At 42.6% G+C, this 15,281-nt stretch overlaps 1 protein-coding gene across 1 annotated transcript in view; it reads left to right on the top strand.

Annotated features, from left to right (window-relative positions):
* LOC119436978 (queuine tRNA-ribosyltransferase catalytic subunit 1-like) overlaps positions 1–6,810 on the top strand; it is a 38,055-nt gene extending 31,245 nt beyond the window's left edge. The window contains exons 7-8 of the mRNA XM_037704029.2: positions 3,546–3,740; positions 6,555–6,810. Coding sequence (XP_037559957.1) covers positions 3,546–3,740; positions 6,555–6,707 — 348 coding nt within the window. The 3' untranslated portion in view covers positions 6,708–6,810. The remainder of the gene's footprint in view (positions 1–3,545; positions 3,741–6,554) is intronic.
* The last annotated feature ends 8,471 nt before the right edge of the window (positions 6,811–15,281 follow it).

Here is a 15,281-nt window from a genome sequence, read left to right as displayed (position 1 = left end):
TAAAGATACTGGACGCTGTTCATCATTTAGGGATCCGCCTGGCCACAGCCGCCTTCAAACAAGTCCTGTACCAAGTCTCTATGGGGAATCGAATGAGGAGTCACTTGAACTTCAAAGAACATGTTCTAGTTTTACGTATTTCCTGAAAGTGCATTTGAACCCTGAACATCCTTGCTACGCAACTGTAAATGACATGACTTGTGCTTTGCTGTTTAGTAATCACCCCACCTTCCGAGAACCCTTCTCGCAGCATGTTATGGTGTCTCGCTTCTAGAACACCGTCTGAAAACCCCAGCAAGGACGTAGAATGTGACACGTCATTTGTAGAAGTCTCGAAGCACACTTCACATGAACACATTCAAATGCACTTTCTAGAACTGCAAGCGAAGTACTCATGCATGGAATTTTACACGGATGCATCGAAGTCACATGCGGGCGTGTCCTGCGCCGCAGTTGGATCTTCATTTTTGGAATCAGACGTCCTACACCCACTAACCAGCATCTTCAAGGCTGAGGCCTATGCGTTATTGTCGGCTGTAAAGCACATTATGCTAATAAATCTAGAGAAGGCAATTACATTTAGACTGAATAAGTGTATTGAAGGCTTTAATGTCTCTACAAAAGCACAGAAATCCTGTAATAATTGAACTTTATTTGCCTTTGTGCACTAGCTATGTAGTTGAATAACGTATTGTGGTATGGTGGGTTCCTGGCCACAGAGGCATTCAGGGTAATATTCCTGCCAATGAACTAGCTACAGCCACAGATTCCCGTAGCTGTCGTGGCTATAGATTTGAAACCTTTCCTGCGGAGAAAACTAAGAAGTTATTGGCAACACCTCTGGAATGCTGAAACGTCTAATAAGCTGCATCTAATTAAACCAAAGTTAGGCATTTGGCCATCAACAACAAAATCAAGGAAAGCCGATCTCCTCTTAGCCCGGCTGAGAATAGGACACACGTACGGCACACCCAACCACTTGTTGACTGGCGATGAACCTTCCATCTGTGGTAAATGTAGTGAGAGGTTGAACATCATCCACGTCTTACTGGAGTGCCAAGAAACAAACGCTGAAAGGAAAAAACACTTCCCTCTAGCTTGCAGACAACCTTTCCCTCTACATCCAGCAATGTTTTTTGGTAAGGAACCAATGTTCAACACGAAAGCAGTATTATATTTTTTCAATAAAGTTCACTTGCTACACATTATCAGCCCCAAGAATTCGTAGTGCGACCTCAATTAAGAAGCTGCTGTTGCAATGGCAGCATTTGGTGCAACGCACGCTTCCAGGCCCTTACTCTCGAAGGGCCCTGATGAGGTAGTAGTGCTTCTGATAGTCACATATTTTAGAATATCACCTCTTCGTAGCATATCTTTTATTTTCGTCTAATATATCAGTGTACGCCCCATACATCACTGTCATAATTTTATTTAAACGTATATTTTACGCATCGTATAGCAAACGCTTTTAGGCCACGTTACAGCCGCATTACATATACCACTTGACATTGACCACTACATCGAATACATCATACCATTGTCTGGCGCTCTTTGGCCTTCCATGGCCCTTGTGCCATAAAACGCCACCAATCATCATCATCATCAATAAATAATTAAATATGAAATAAGGGAAATTTTGTTAATTAGGTAATTTCCCATTATGATTTGTTGTGCAAGTAAGGTAGACTTCAAGCAGTCCAGTTGAAAATGGGCTGTTTTGGTATGTGACAGGCAGTTTTCTTTTTTTCTTCCTTGTCTTTTTTTCTGTGTTGGAGATGTAAAGTGGGTAGTATCTCCAATTATTTCAACGTGTAGATAATTTGGCATATACAGAAGCAGAAGTTGTACTTGAAACAACAGCATCCCACCATGATGGCTCAGTGGCAGTGGCATTGCGCTCCTAAGCACAAGGTTGCGGGTTTGATTCCCAGCCCCGGCAGCCGCATTCCGGTGAAGGTGTAGTGCAAAAATGACCGTGTCCTCATGTTTTGCTGCTAGAGTCTTACTACAGGACTACATTGTTTCTTACCCTATTTTGAACAAATAAATAGAAGTCTAGCGTTCACTGCAGGAGATGGTTTACAGGGTGACATTTAATGGCAGTTTTGAGTACGAAGCGTTATCTGTACCGCTCTCTCCTGCACACACCTGTGAGCTTTCATGCATTATGCACATAACATACAAAATGGCACCTGGTGTGCTTTATCATGAAATTGTCAGGTTGTGAAGCTTTTTGGACTGCTGAAACGTAAAAGCTTTGACTTAAGGAGTACTGACATGAAAATTGTGTGTCCCTCTTTTTTGCCTTTTGTAGGTAGCTGTAGACTCCACAATTGCGGTACAAAGCCTCAATTCCTCGAGAGCACCACAAATAATTGCAGTACCTTTCATACGACCCGTGCAAAACATGCATTAAGCGCATCGTGGCTTCAGAAAAAGGAGACTCATCGCATCATCAAAAGTGAAACTAGTGTTCATGTGGTGTCACAAACAACCCATTTTAGTAGTTGAAAGCCATGCAATGACCGTGTTGGATATAAACAGTTTGAAAGGCGAAATTGGCCCTTCCAATTGTTCATGTCTCTTGGATACACAGGGGGATGCACTCTCCCATCTTGTTCCAGCGAGTGCTGAATGAACTCAGCTTTGGGCAGCACGGCCATAGTGTGTGTGTGTGCATAAGTGGGATCTGTTACCATGAGTACGGCGGAAGCCTTCTTGACACACACAACTACTCTTGGGCCTGAAGGATACTACCACAACAGGTTTCGATGACGCAATGAGTCTCCTTTTTCACATCCAAAGCTACACTCCACTTGCACTTGTTTCGAACTGGTCGCATTAAAAGGTAACGCAAATTGTTGCACTCTTGGGGAATTCCATAAATTCCATATGTGACAGAGTATAATTACTGGGTCGACAGTTATCCAGCAAAGGAATAAAATTGAGAAGAAAGTTTTGTTTAATGCCACTAGTACAACTACATAATATCAAAGTCCAACTATTTACGAATGCTTTTTGTGTTTATTTGTCATAGTCTAACCTCAAGAAATCACCTTTTCTTTGCTTAAGTTATATGGCATAAATGTTTTTCTTGGCGAAAATGCATTCTTTTCAGGTCAATTTGGTGTTTTTTTTTCCAAATCACGTTAAGCCACATGTGAAATGGAAACCGGATGTCAGGTCTCCCGATGGGCACCTATTCTCCTTTCCTCCTTTCCCGATAATATCAAACCTTATGAAATTATACAACACCAGTTTGAATCTTACCTGCTAAAGAAACTTTTTGGGAGTCTCCTTGTCCTGTTTCGAGCTTTTCACACAAAATCTTATTAATTATAACAATTCAAGCACGTGCTTGAGACCTTTTATGCTTCACACTGAGCTAATCTTGATTAAGCAAGTGGAGGGGGAAGCATGACCAGTACAGGCACAAGCATGTGCAGCATGTTCAAAAAGATTGACTGTTATGGTAAAACTTGCAAACTACAATGCACATTAAAGATCGAAGCTCTTTTCATGCAATCTCTAACTTCTGTTTTCAGAGATTTGGCTGTGCTCTGGTAATGGGGGGCCAAATAAACCTGAAGAATACTGAATTTAGCCATGACTTTCGCCCTATTGAAAGTGACTGTCCATGCTCTACATGCCAGCAGTACACACGGGCTTACCTGCATCGCATTGTCAAGCAAGAGACAGTTGCCTGTCATCTGGTGTCCATCCATAATGTCAACTATCAGGTAGGTTGCATTTTATCTTTCCTCTGCAGTTGCTTTGTATTTTATAATACAGAAAAATAACACATTTCTGTTGCCTGAAAGCTGTAGTGCAAGAGTGGTGCAAGTTGGGATTGGCCACTGGCCACTCATGGAGCTTTCCCAGTGCTTTTGCAATTTACTCATAGCTGTCCTATGGGGCAGTCTAAGCAACCTAAAAGGGCACTAAAGAGAAAAATTGAGTTGAGCTGTCTTAGTAAATTACCCTTCTACAATACAAAAATAAAGCCACCCTTACCATGAGCAGCCGCTTGGCAAGCTAGAAAAGATTCAAAAAGGAAAGACATGGCGACGCCACACGGAACTTCCCACACCACGTTGCTGCGACGTCATGAATTTTGACGACGTCTCCTCAGGCCAGGTTAAAATTTTATTATTTAAAAATGGAATGCATAGTGTTTTAAAAGAGCCAAAGATTGAATGTAGGAAGTTTTAAAAACTTTTACTGAGCTACAATGACAAAAGTTTGAAAAAATAGTTTGACATTTGTGACATCATGATGACATGCTAGCCCTGATGTTCCGATGTTGCGTGTTGTAGACTTGCCAAGTGTTTCGGCTTACATAAATGAGAAACCATTATTTCAACAAAGAGGTGCCACTTTGGTATGAACAGAAATGAGTTGTTTTTGCCTAGCATAGCTTAGTGTGGAATTGAGGTCAGTATTCATATTTCAGCTGCTATCATCAGACAAGTACTATTGGTAGTCGGGACCTCTGTACAATTAGGTCTGAGGTTTATAATCATTCACGAATTTGCTTTCATGATGTTTCTGGAGTAGGCGCAGGAAGCTGCAAATTTCCTAGCTAAAGTTCATTTTCCTTTTCTCATTTCATTCAATTCTAAGCACGTACAGTCGAACACCTCTACAGCAAATGCCTCTACTACGAAATGACCTGTATAACAAAGGATTGACAATGTCTTGGCCAAATTCTCATGTTTTATATGTATTGTGTACGCCTCTACAATGAAGACTACAATGAATTTGCCTGTGCAATGAAGAAATTTAGGCATCCCCTACGACTGATTTGTTACTTTCAAACGAATGCTATGTGCCATTTCCTCCACTGCCCTCCGCTGATGCCACTAAGCTGCGCTGTGCGCTAGCACTAACGGCAGCCCTAGTGATGCACTTGATGAGTGTGACGATTTCAGCGTTACAATCCTGCTGCACTGCTCCAGTAACCGCTCAGGCCTATATGCTGCTTATTGTAACACAGCAATGGGGTCAAGTACGGCCCACGAATACATCGCAGTTGATGAAGACGTGATGATGTAATTGGAACTGACAACAGAAAACATCTTCAAATCCATCTAGGGTGAACAGGGCGCAAATGCCAATGAAGGCAACAGTGATGTATATGAAGCAAGATGTTTCACTACAAGGGAGGGGCGATAGTGGCATTCTCGACAATGTACCTCGGGGCAATAGGACCAAGCTACAGTTGCAAATTTCGCGATATGAGGTTAGCAGCGTATGTTACTGAGTCTCTGTTGAATTTATCCTAAATAAAGGTTTTCGTTTGTTGAGCGTACTTAGCCTACTCTAGTGTGAGTGCTGTGGTGTGCGATCTTTACAATGAAATGACCTGGATAACAAAGGATTTTGGAGGTCCCAAGCACTTCATTATAAAGGCGTTTGACTGTATTGAGAAAATCTCTTATTGGCTTTTACCTTAAAACAAAGGGTCTGTCTTATGCAGAATGTCCCAGCTAATTAAAAAAAAAAGTGATGCTTTCTGTGCAGATGAAACCAACTGTATGTTATTAGCAGCCTTCTGAAAAAGAAGTCTTGAATATTTTTTGTTCTCATTAATTAAATAATTACAACTGATTAACTTTTTAATCATTAACTTTACATTCATAGTATCACCACAAGATTTGTAGAGTACATTTCAAAACATCACTTGCAGTTGCTTACGGCATGCTGCCTTTTGTGTATCTCTATTTTCAGCATTTATGCATTATTTGGCTTCACCTGAAAAGGCAATTTAATAGCATGTGCCATGGTCCCTGATTACTTACCTTTTGCTGATTGCTTCTCACTGTCACAAACCGTCTGTTGGACCTGGTTCAGCAGGAACTTAGTGAACACACCAAAATGAAAAGCCCCGGCAAATAGGTGTGACAGATGTGCTACGCATGCAACTTGCTTAGTTCATTGACAGCATGTTTGAGAGCAGTACCTCTGTGGCACACAAGTGGCAGGCCACATCAGCTTTCCAAAATTTCTCGGGCTTCTTTTTAAATTTGCAAAAAAATAGCTACATATAAGGTGTCCTTTAGAAACCGTGTACTAATATTAAGGTTATAAAGTTAGCTAGATTGAAAAGTTAGTTTATTATTCAATATTAATTGGCTTGATTATTAAGAACATAAGAAACGTTGGAGGCTTTTCCAGGAGGTTGCTAATAGCATACAGTTGGTTTCGTCTGCATAGAAGGCTTCACCTATCTTTTTAACTTCTCCATGTTCGCTGGGAGTGTCTCATTGTCTCTGTTTTGGTGATGGAGTATAATATACAAAGTATCCTCTAACTTGGACGCTGTCTAAACGAACATAATATAGAAATAATAGAGTATATATGGACGGCCAGTAGATCTTTTCTGCGAGAGACTGCCATGAGACTTGCATAATTAACTTGCTCTGAAATGTTTCATGATGTGCATTTTCTTTTCTGTAATGGATTAATGGTTCCGAACTGTTAAGTTTGGTGCTTTCGGTCTACACAGTTTTTCTGAGAAAACTGAGCAAGTTGACTTTTTTTTCCCTGTCTAGATGAGGCTTATGAAGAGCATTCGAGACAACATCAAGGCTGGAACATTTGTTGACTTTGTGAAGACATTCATGAAGACCTATTATCCAAAAGGTGACTACCCCAGTTGGGTAACTGATGCCCTTTCAGCAGTAAATGTGCATTTGAACTCCTGATAAGCTTATAAGTCTTACCAGCAGCCCTTGCACATTATGGGTCCAATGGAGGTGTTGACAGAGCTGTTTTGTATAGGGATGGATTAAAACACTTTTAAATTAAGGCAGTCTTTCCTCTCTCTCTTTTTATTTTTATTTATTTCTTTTTTTTTTCTTTTTTTTTTTTACAACAATCTTCTTTGATCTTGCTTGCTTAGTTGCACTGCATTATTTTTTGAAGCAGCCACTGGTGGATCAGTGAACTCAAAGTTCTTTTGAAATATGTTTACCCTGAATAAAATCATATAGAAATTTCCGCGCAAAAGGACAGACAACACAAACAAGCCCAGCTTTGTCTTTTATCTTAATAAATTTAGTGTATTCATGTTTTGCACAACTTGCACACTTGAGGATCACTTGACAATGCAGATATATTTATTGTAAGCAATAATGTCAGGCAGTTTTATGATAAGTACTTTTGTGTGCACCTTTGTGGTGTCACATGTAGCTTATATAATAAAGTGACATTGAGCATCATGAACGAGAAGAAAGGGAACCAAGAGGCCCGATTATTATTAATCATGTCATGATAAGCCAACAAACAATTACACCAAGGACAACATAGGTGAAATTACTTGTACTTACTAATTGAATTAAAAATGATAAATTAATGGAAATGAAAATGGATGAAAAAACAACTGTCCACAGGTGGGGAACAATCTGCCGCCTGCAGAAAGGATGTTCCACATCCACCGCCATGGTTTGTGATTGGTGGCGCTGGCTAACATTCCCAGGGTTAGTTCTAGTTATAAAACATAAATACCCCAGAAAGTGGATGGGAAAACGGTTCCGCGGTAGCTCAATGTTAAGAGCATCGCACACGTAATGCGAAGACGTGGGATTGTTCCCCACCTGCCGACAGTTGTTTTTTCATCCATTTTCATTTCCATTAATTTATCATTTCTTTAATTCAATTAGTAAGTACAAGTAATTTCCCCTATGTTGTCCTTGGTGTCATTGTTTGTTGGCTTCTCATGATTGAGCATCATAAGTGATTCTTCGTGTTGAAATGCCTTCAGGATAAGTCTGAATGGCAGACTATAATTAGACAAAGATTTCATTTTTTTATTTATTTATTTATTTATTTATTTATTTATTTATTTATTTATTTATACTGTCGATCCCATCAGGGATCATAACAGAAGGACATGTACCTAGTTGTCTTACAATGTTACATTAACGATTAGCACAATATTTAGTTTACATATAATACATTGACAATTAGCAAAGACAAAGAATATGGTTGTCAGAAATAATAAAGCAATACATTGTATTAAAAAAAAGAACGAGAGTAATCAAAAAGGTAGACAATTGACAAAGGTGAACGAAATCGTAGCATTAATTTAACAAAGTTCGGGATATAGCAAGAAGAACGTAAACTTTATTTTCAAATCAATCAGATTCGAGTCCGGCGTCTTTTTAGTGGGTCTGGTCACCTGCCGCGGACACGGTTCAGAGACCTTGTCTCTGTCTCGTAGCGGCTTCCTTGGCTCGCTGGACGGCCCAGAGTTGTGCTGTCAGGTTCGAGCTGAGCAGTGCGGTCTTCCAGCGCGAGCGGAGGCTGGCGGTGGAAGAGACAGAGGGGTCGGCACTGCCCGAGTTATTTGTTAAATCCTGACATTCCTATAACATGTGATTAAGCGTGGCAACCTCGCCACACGACGTGCATCTGTTTGTAGTGTACATGTCTGGATACATGGCGTGCATGAGTCTGGAGTTTCTGTAAGAATCCATTTGTAATTGTCGGTAATGTACTGCTTGGCGTCCTGTCTAACCTAGCGTGAGGGAATGGGTATACGCGTCTCTGTAACTGGTAGTGTGTCGTGATGTCGTGGAACCTGGTCATACGATCCTCCCACGCCCAGATGTTTGCAGTACCCCGCAGGGGCTCTTCCTCCGATGATGCTCGGTGAGTGAAGCCTCGAGCAATGTGGCGAGCCGCTTCGTTGGGGGTGCTCAGTCCAGTGTGTGCCGGGATCCATAGCAAGTGCCTTCGGTTATTAAAGTCGGCCTCTCCCTGGTGTATGGGATGTCGCTGGAGTGATACGCCTCTTGCGAGATGCGTCCATTTGCAAATTTGCGAATTGCCGTTTGCGCAAATTCTTTTTTTTTCTCTCCTGGATGCTTTCATAGAAGCTCATGCTCTTGTTTATTTACATATATTTAGTCAACCAACACATGGTCCTGGAGCCTTTTCTAGCTTTTCCATGAAATACAGGCTCTGGCACTGCGTGTACATCCTGTTCTTTGCAGCACACCTTCCACTTTCGAGGTGCATTCTTCCCTTTCCTCGTATCAGGAAAAAGGGCCATTCTTTGCAAAATAAAACATTTATTCAGTCAGTCAATTTAATGAAGGAATATAACACCAAACTTTCTATTTAATGAAGACTATGGTGAGCTGTGAGCTCACCAACAGCAGTGGCATGAGCTTAGGAGAACATTTTTATGCGTAAAAGTGAATCAAATGGAATATCGAAAACACCCAAGTACAGCTTAAAGGCTAAAAGCTTGTATGACTACACTAGTCTTTGAAGTGTGTTGACATGAACAGCCAGCAGTACTAAATGTGTAACACAATGTCTTCACGCAGTCTCTGCCACTCTAGCAGTCGCTCGTGGAAGCACAGAGTTGGTGAGGATACGTCATGCCCAAAGCGAGGGTGCAAGTGTCCTAGTAGGATTGAACTGAAGCTAGTGAGATGATGGAGTCGTTGTAGAAAGGTGGCGGTCTGGCCCACTGGGAAGTCACTTGTGCTCACTGGCAGGCATGAGGGTGCATTTGTCCAGGGGCTGTATTCACATCCATATGGACATGGTTGTATCCACACTGTCGGTTAGCCTCTGTCGTCTTCCTTTTGCAATGGTGTAGCACATTACAGCAGTTGTTGCTGTCCTCACAAATTGTGGTGCACTCTGGTAGGGACTGCCTATCAGGCACATGGCAGATGCAAAATTCATATAGGACTGTGCTAAACAAAAAAAAAAAACTAAAGTTAAATGAAAACAGAAAAGAAGGTAAAATCTGCAGTTGAAAGTCAGGCTGACACCAAAAAAATTTTTCCCTCATGGCAAAGAAATAGACAAAAAAAAAAAGTTATGCAGATCTACTACACATGTTGGGATCTATGTGAAGTGAAGTCTTAATGAAGTGGCTAATTAAATGCTGCACTATTAAATGTGATGCATACAGTTGTAATTATTTTCATTGTATACAATGTATAATGTTGTGCAATGTTTATAATTATGCACTACACCATTCACAAGCTGTGCTGAAATGCAAGCTCAAAATCAGGCGGATCCACAGTGTGAGACATCAATGTGGTGATGTCACAAGGACTAGGGTGATGTATGATGCTTGTGAAGGGAAGATTGGGGATGATAAGTGTATATACAGATAAGTATAACTCATGTTTAACTTGGTATTGGTATTTATTTCGCACAAAAATGTACAGAGATTGTACAAATTGTGACGACGAAGGCGGGGAAAAAGCTGCATGAACAACTGCTTGACTGGTCCCACCTTCCCTTTCACCCAGCAGCAACAGCACAGTTTGGTACACAATTTGGTGAAACAACCAGGCTAGCAGGCAAAGGAAAATCTAAGTTCCAGGCTAGATACAATGCAATAAGTCATGATCACTATATAAATTCAACGATAATTAAATACAACTAAGTTAAACACATGAATTAGTGCATAAAGTATAGAGTTTGGTTTTAGGAAGGAGACGTAATGAGTCGTCAGTTAGTAGTTCTTAAGTGTGCGGGGTAGAGAGTCAACCATTTTTTGGAAACCGTAGTTTGTGCGTACACATGGTATGTGCTAGTATTCACTGTCTTGTGTTGCCAATTCATATATTTTCCCTCAGATTAGCAATGTTGCGCAGGTTGTTATACCATTTGTGAAGTTCAGTTTTAAAAGTAGAAGTGGATAGTCGTATAACACATTTAATTTTATTACCTTGTATTTTGAAAAAAGAAGCTGTAGCATGGGGGGGGGGGGGGGGGGGGGGATTGCAGTAGCCCAAGTTATCAAATGCCCGTAAACCATTTTTCTGCAAAGTAAGTTTGCTTAGAACTTTTTGTGTACAGTTGCCCCAAACTGAATGACAATATTGTAGGTGAGAGTCAAAAAGTGAGGGTTGTACATAAGGAGTTTTTGTTTATTGGAAGGAGTTGTTGACATTTTAAAACACCAGGTTCGAAAGTTTTACAAGCTACTTCATGCAGTCACACAGCACATGTTCATGAAAAATCATACCTAGTGATTTAGCAATTGGGGAAAGTTCAATCAATGTGGTTGTCACAAAGCTTTAAATGCTTAGAAGGCTTCCATGCAGTTTATTTTTACTGAACTACAACTGCTTTTGTTTTTCAGCAGTTGGTATCTAGTCAATTTGCATTAAACCATGAATGGAGCTTTTTTAATTATATGTTTGTTGTGTCTATAACTTCATCAATATCAGAACCAGTAAAAAATAAAGAAATATAATGGTGTCATCTGCACAGATTACAGAAAACATCATGGATTCATCAATTCTTATGATGTCGTTCACATAAACATTAGATAACGATGGGCGGGGTAGTGGTGAGGCTGCATACGCCATCACCGCCCTTTACTTGTGTTGGTGAGTAAAACGGCGCCAAACAGACGGCGTTATGCTTTTTTGTGCAAAACCAAATGTGTGGCCATGGAGAAAACAAGCCAAGACAGAGCATTGGATTCGCCGCTGCAGCTGCTTTTGGTCAAGTGGCATGGACCATTCGGGCATTCCGCGGCATCACCATAGATATAGTGCCTAGAATATTCTAGGCGCTATACTATGGACGTGGAATTCTCTGCTACTTGCAGTTTGTGTGAGTTTCGCGAGCCAGCAAACTCAGCGCAGCACTACGCGATAACAGAACTACTTAAGAGGAAGCTTTAGCTCGGGCCCAACTCCAATGCCGCCTATTACATGTAAAACTCAGAAACGCTTTTCTAAGATAACCACTGGGCCAATTTTAATGGAATTTGTTGCATTTGAGAGAGAAAGAATTCTAGTGACTGTTGGAAGTGGAATTTCTATTTAAGGCCTGAATTTCTTAAATTTTCAGAAATTGGTAAGTTTTAAAAAAAATAGAAGCACAATGTTTACAAATTCGTAGCTCTGCACCAACAACAGATATTGCACTTCTGTAAACTACATCCATTAGAGCATCTGAAGCGGAGAAATTTTATATATCATTTTATATTTTACATGGATTTGTAACATTGTCAACAAGGGTTTTGCAAAAGTCTTACTCACATATTAGTGGTCTATTCAAGAGCCATACATCAATTTTGTAGGCTTTAGAAGTACTAGTTTATGCAATTTACAGAATTGTGATATCGTTTTTCATTGCTGAGTTAGAGATATAAACTTGATAGTTTCGTTTTTGAAAATTTGCAATCTTCAACAATATTTATTAAAAGTTGATGGCGTAAATACAAAATTCGCTACCTACAGTCACTAGATTTTAAGTTTTTCTTTTAAATGGAACAAACTTCATCAAATGTGGTGCAGTGGTTGCCGAAAAAATTATTTCTCTTTTTCCATGTATTTCTATAGTAGCCCCCGAGCTAAAGCTTTCTCACGAGGCCACATATCAAATTTTGGTTATACGCTGGAAGTCGGTTCGTGCCCTCTAAGGAGTGTTCTATTGCAAGAATTTTTCAAATTAGTTCATTAATAGCAGAGAGAAAAATATTTGAAGTGCTGCGAACCCATGATTTTCAGGAGGCGGGCGTCACCGCCAACATAGACAATCTCTCCACTTGCCCTGTAGCCTCCGCAAGCGAAATTTCTTCCCTGCGTTCTCCTATACCGGAGCCGCAGGATCACGTTACGAATGCGTCACGGGCGCCGCCTTTTGTTTTGTTTTATTGCGATAGCAATTATATCGACACTTCAACCGGATTTCTGCCGTCGGCGTCGCCGTAGCCGTCGCCGTGAGGTTCCGTATAGATAAAAGACAGTTTTAGTTTAGCGTGGTTACCGGAATAGCGGGCGTACCGGAATAGCGGGATCGAAGTGCGCATGCGCAGAACGCTAACCGACCCGTACCGTTTACCGTGCGCACGCTATTTCTCAGAGTTAACGTTACCGTGTTAGCGTGGTGTACGTAGTGTACGTAAAACATGGCGGCGGTCCCGGTCGCCCGCTTCGAACTGAATTTGGCGTTGTTTTTGTAGAATGCACTTCGTTCGTAGCAAATGACTGCGTAAACGGCTTTTGCTTAGTCTCATGCCGCTTCGCCGAGAGAGTGTTATGGCTAATATTGAGGAATTTTCGAGATCGCTTCTCGTTTCGAACGCGCCTAAGCCTAACGAGAGATATTTTTTCTGAGATGCGAGCGCCATCTGTCGCTAAAGTCGGGAGATAGGCGCGACGATGGCATATGGCCTCTGAGATCGGAGGATTGCGGAGGCTATGGTAGACAGCTTGTACTGCTTGTCTGTTTCGTTGCAGATCGACGGACATGTGAAGTAAAAATACAACGCGCTCCTGGCTTCCATTGCGCTGCCTATCGCACATTCCGGACGCACACACACATAGAATTAGGTGCCCTGTGTATGCGAAATTCAAAGCGTAATGGAATAACGTCCCGCACGTAAACTACGCTATCACGCTATACTAAAACTCTCTTTCTGCAAAGTTCGTTTGCGGAACGGTAACGCTATTTCCCGTAACCCCGCTATTACGCTAACGCTAAACTAAAACTGTCTAAAATCTTCACCGCGCGCCGTATGCCCAAGCGGAAGCGTGCGGGGACGCGCGCTATCACGGAGAGCGAATGCACTCAATCTCCCACGCGCAAGCAACGAAGCGGGAAGCCAGCGCCGGAGGGAGCGGGGAGGGGGGGGGGGGGGGGGGGGGCACTTTTACTCTGCCAACAACCGCGCTCGGCGCTCGACCGCACCGTCTCTTATCTCTCCCACGCGCAAGCAAGGCAGCAGGAAGCCAGCGCCGCAGGGAGAGGGGGGGGGGGGGGGCGCACTTCTACGCTGCCAACACCCGCGCTCGTCCGCACCGTCTCTTATCTCCACACGGCTCTGACCTTTCTGCGCCGTGCAGCCGCTCAGTTTCCGCATAGAATAAAGAACCAAGTTTCCGTTGAAGCGATAGACCGCACGTACCTTCGCCCGCTGCGGCGTATGCTTGCTGCCAGCGTTTTGACAGTCGTTGTCTGCAGTCATTCAGTGTGATCTATTCGTGTTTGTTTGTGCGCGCTCACACCACGCTTGTTCATTCAGTTAGTAATAGTCGGGCCACATTTTCCAACACACGCTACACATGTAATGCTGCCCGGATCGGCAGTGCAGCGCTACAGGTGTGTTCCTTCGCACGCGCGCTGCCCACGGGAAGCGCTTCTCATCAACACCACCGTTTCACACGCGCCTTCTCTTGGTCATCGAGTCTCTCTTCATGTCGGTCTACTTACGCCGCAGCACACCTGCTTACTTAATGAGCTCATGTTTACTACAATTCATATTGCTACCAAAGCCGCTCACCTTACTTCGTATGACATTGCTGTGTTGCTATCGCATTCATTGCTTCGCCCTTAGGGCGAAACTGTGACATTTTTTTTACTCGCACGTATTAGTTGAGTGGCGTACTTCCGGTGACGGTCTCGCACGCGAGCTGTTGCGTTTGTCTCGTTTCGCGTAGCGAACGATTTTCTGCGCTCTGCATGAGAACACCTGATTAGCAGTATAAGTCTGTGCCACAATCACGATCACTGAGACAGGCGCGAGAGGATGAAAGAGCGTGATCGCGGCGCAAGAACCGAAAATGGCATAGTTTCGTTCTCCGCGCGCGCGACTGCATGGCGTGGGAACAAGCAGACAAAAGGGAAGTACGTTTCTCTTGCTACGGTACGAAGTAAAACAAAAGCACGCAGACATTCGGTTTGTATGTTCTATTCTCTAACCATTAGTTCGTCTATTGAAGCAACAGATTAAACAACTGATGTTGCCTTGAATAATTCTCGAAGTCACGTGTCACTATGAGCGACCCAACGTTACTAGACTAGCTTCAGTTGTAAAACTCTCAACCCGTGCGCTTACCGCCGCTGTCGCCACTCTTTGGGCAGCCGCCAGATGGCGGCGCCATTTCATCGCGCTCCAGTGCAGACGCCTCGCCGCAGCCTTGAGCTCGTGCGGACGGGCAGCTTGCGCGTGTTTCACGCTCGCTGGCGTTCTCCCTATAGTCCGAATTAGTGATACCATGCGAAAGCGGTATCCACCAAGAGCAATAAGCAGTGATTCCACTCCTGCGCCAAAGTGCGCCAAATGGGATTTACTGCGCCATCCTGATACAATCGACGAAAATTGCGCCTAACTGCGCCAAACAGTCTCGGATTTGACGGCGTCTATCGCCGACAATTCCACCACGGGGAAATTAAAACGTGCAACGTGACGATAGAGCGAGCCTTAGTTGCAACCAACCTCCTTGGTTGCAACCTTAGTTGCGAACAGGAGACGAAACAGCACTAGCGCATGCGTCCCGATTAAG

Source organism: Dermacentor silvarum, chromosome 1 (assembly GCF_013339745.2).
Source record: "Dermacentor silvarum isolate Dsil-2018 chromosome 1, BIME_Dsil_1.4, whole genome shotgun sequence".
NCBI classification, from domain to species: Eukaryota; Metazoa; Arthropoda; class Arachnida; order Ixodida; family Ixodidae; genus Dermacentor; species Dermacentor silvarum.
This window is presented reverse-complemented; position numbering and strand designations above follow the sequence as displayed.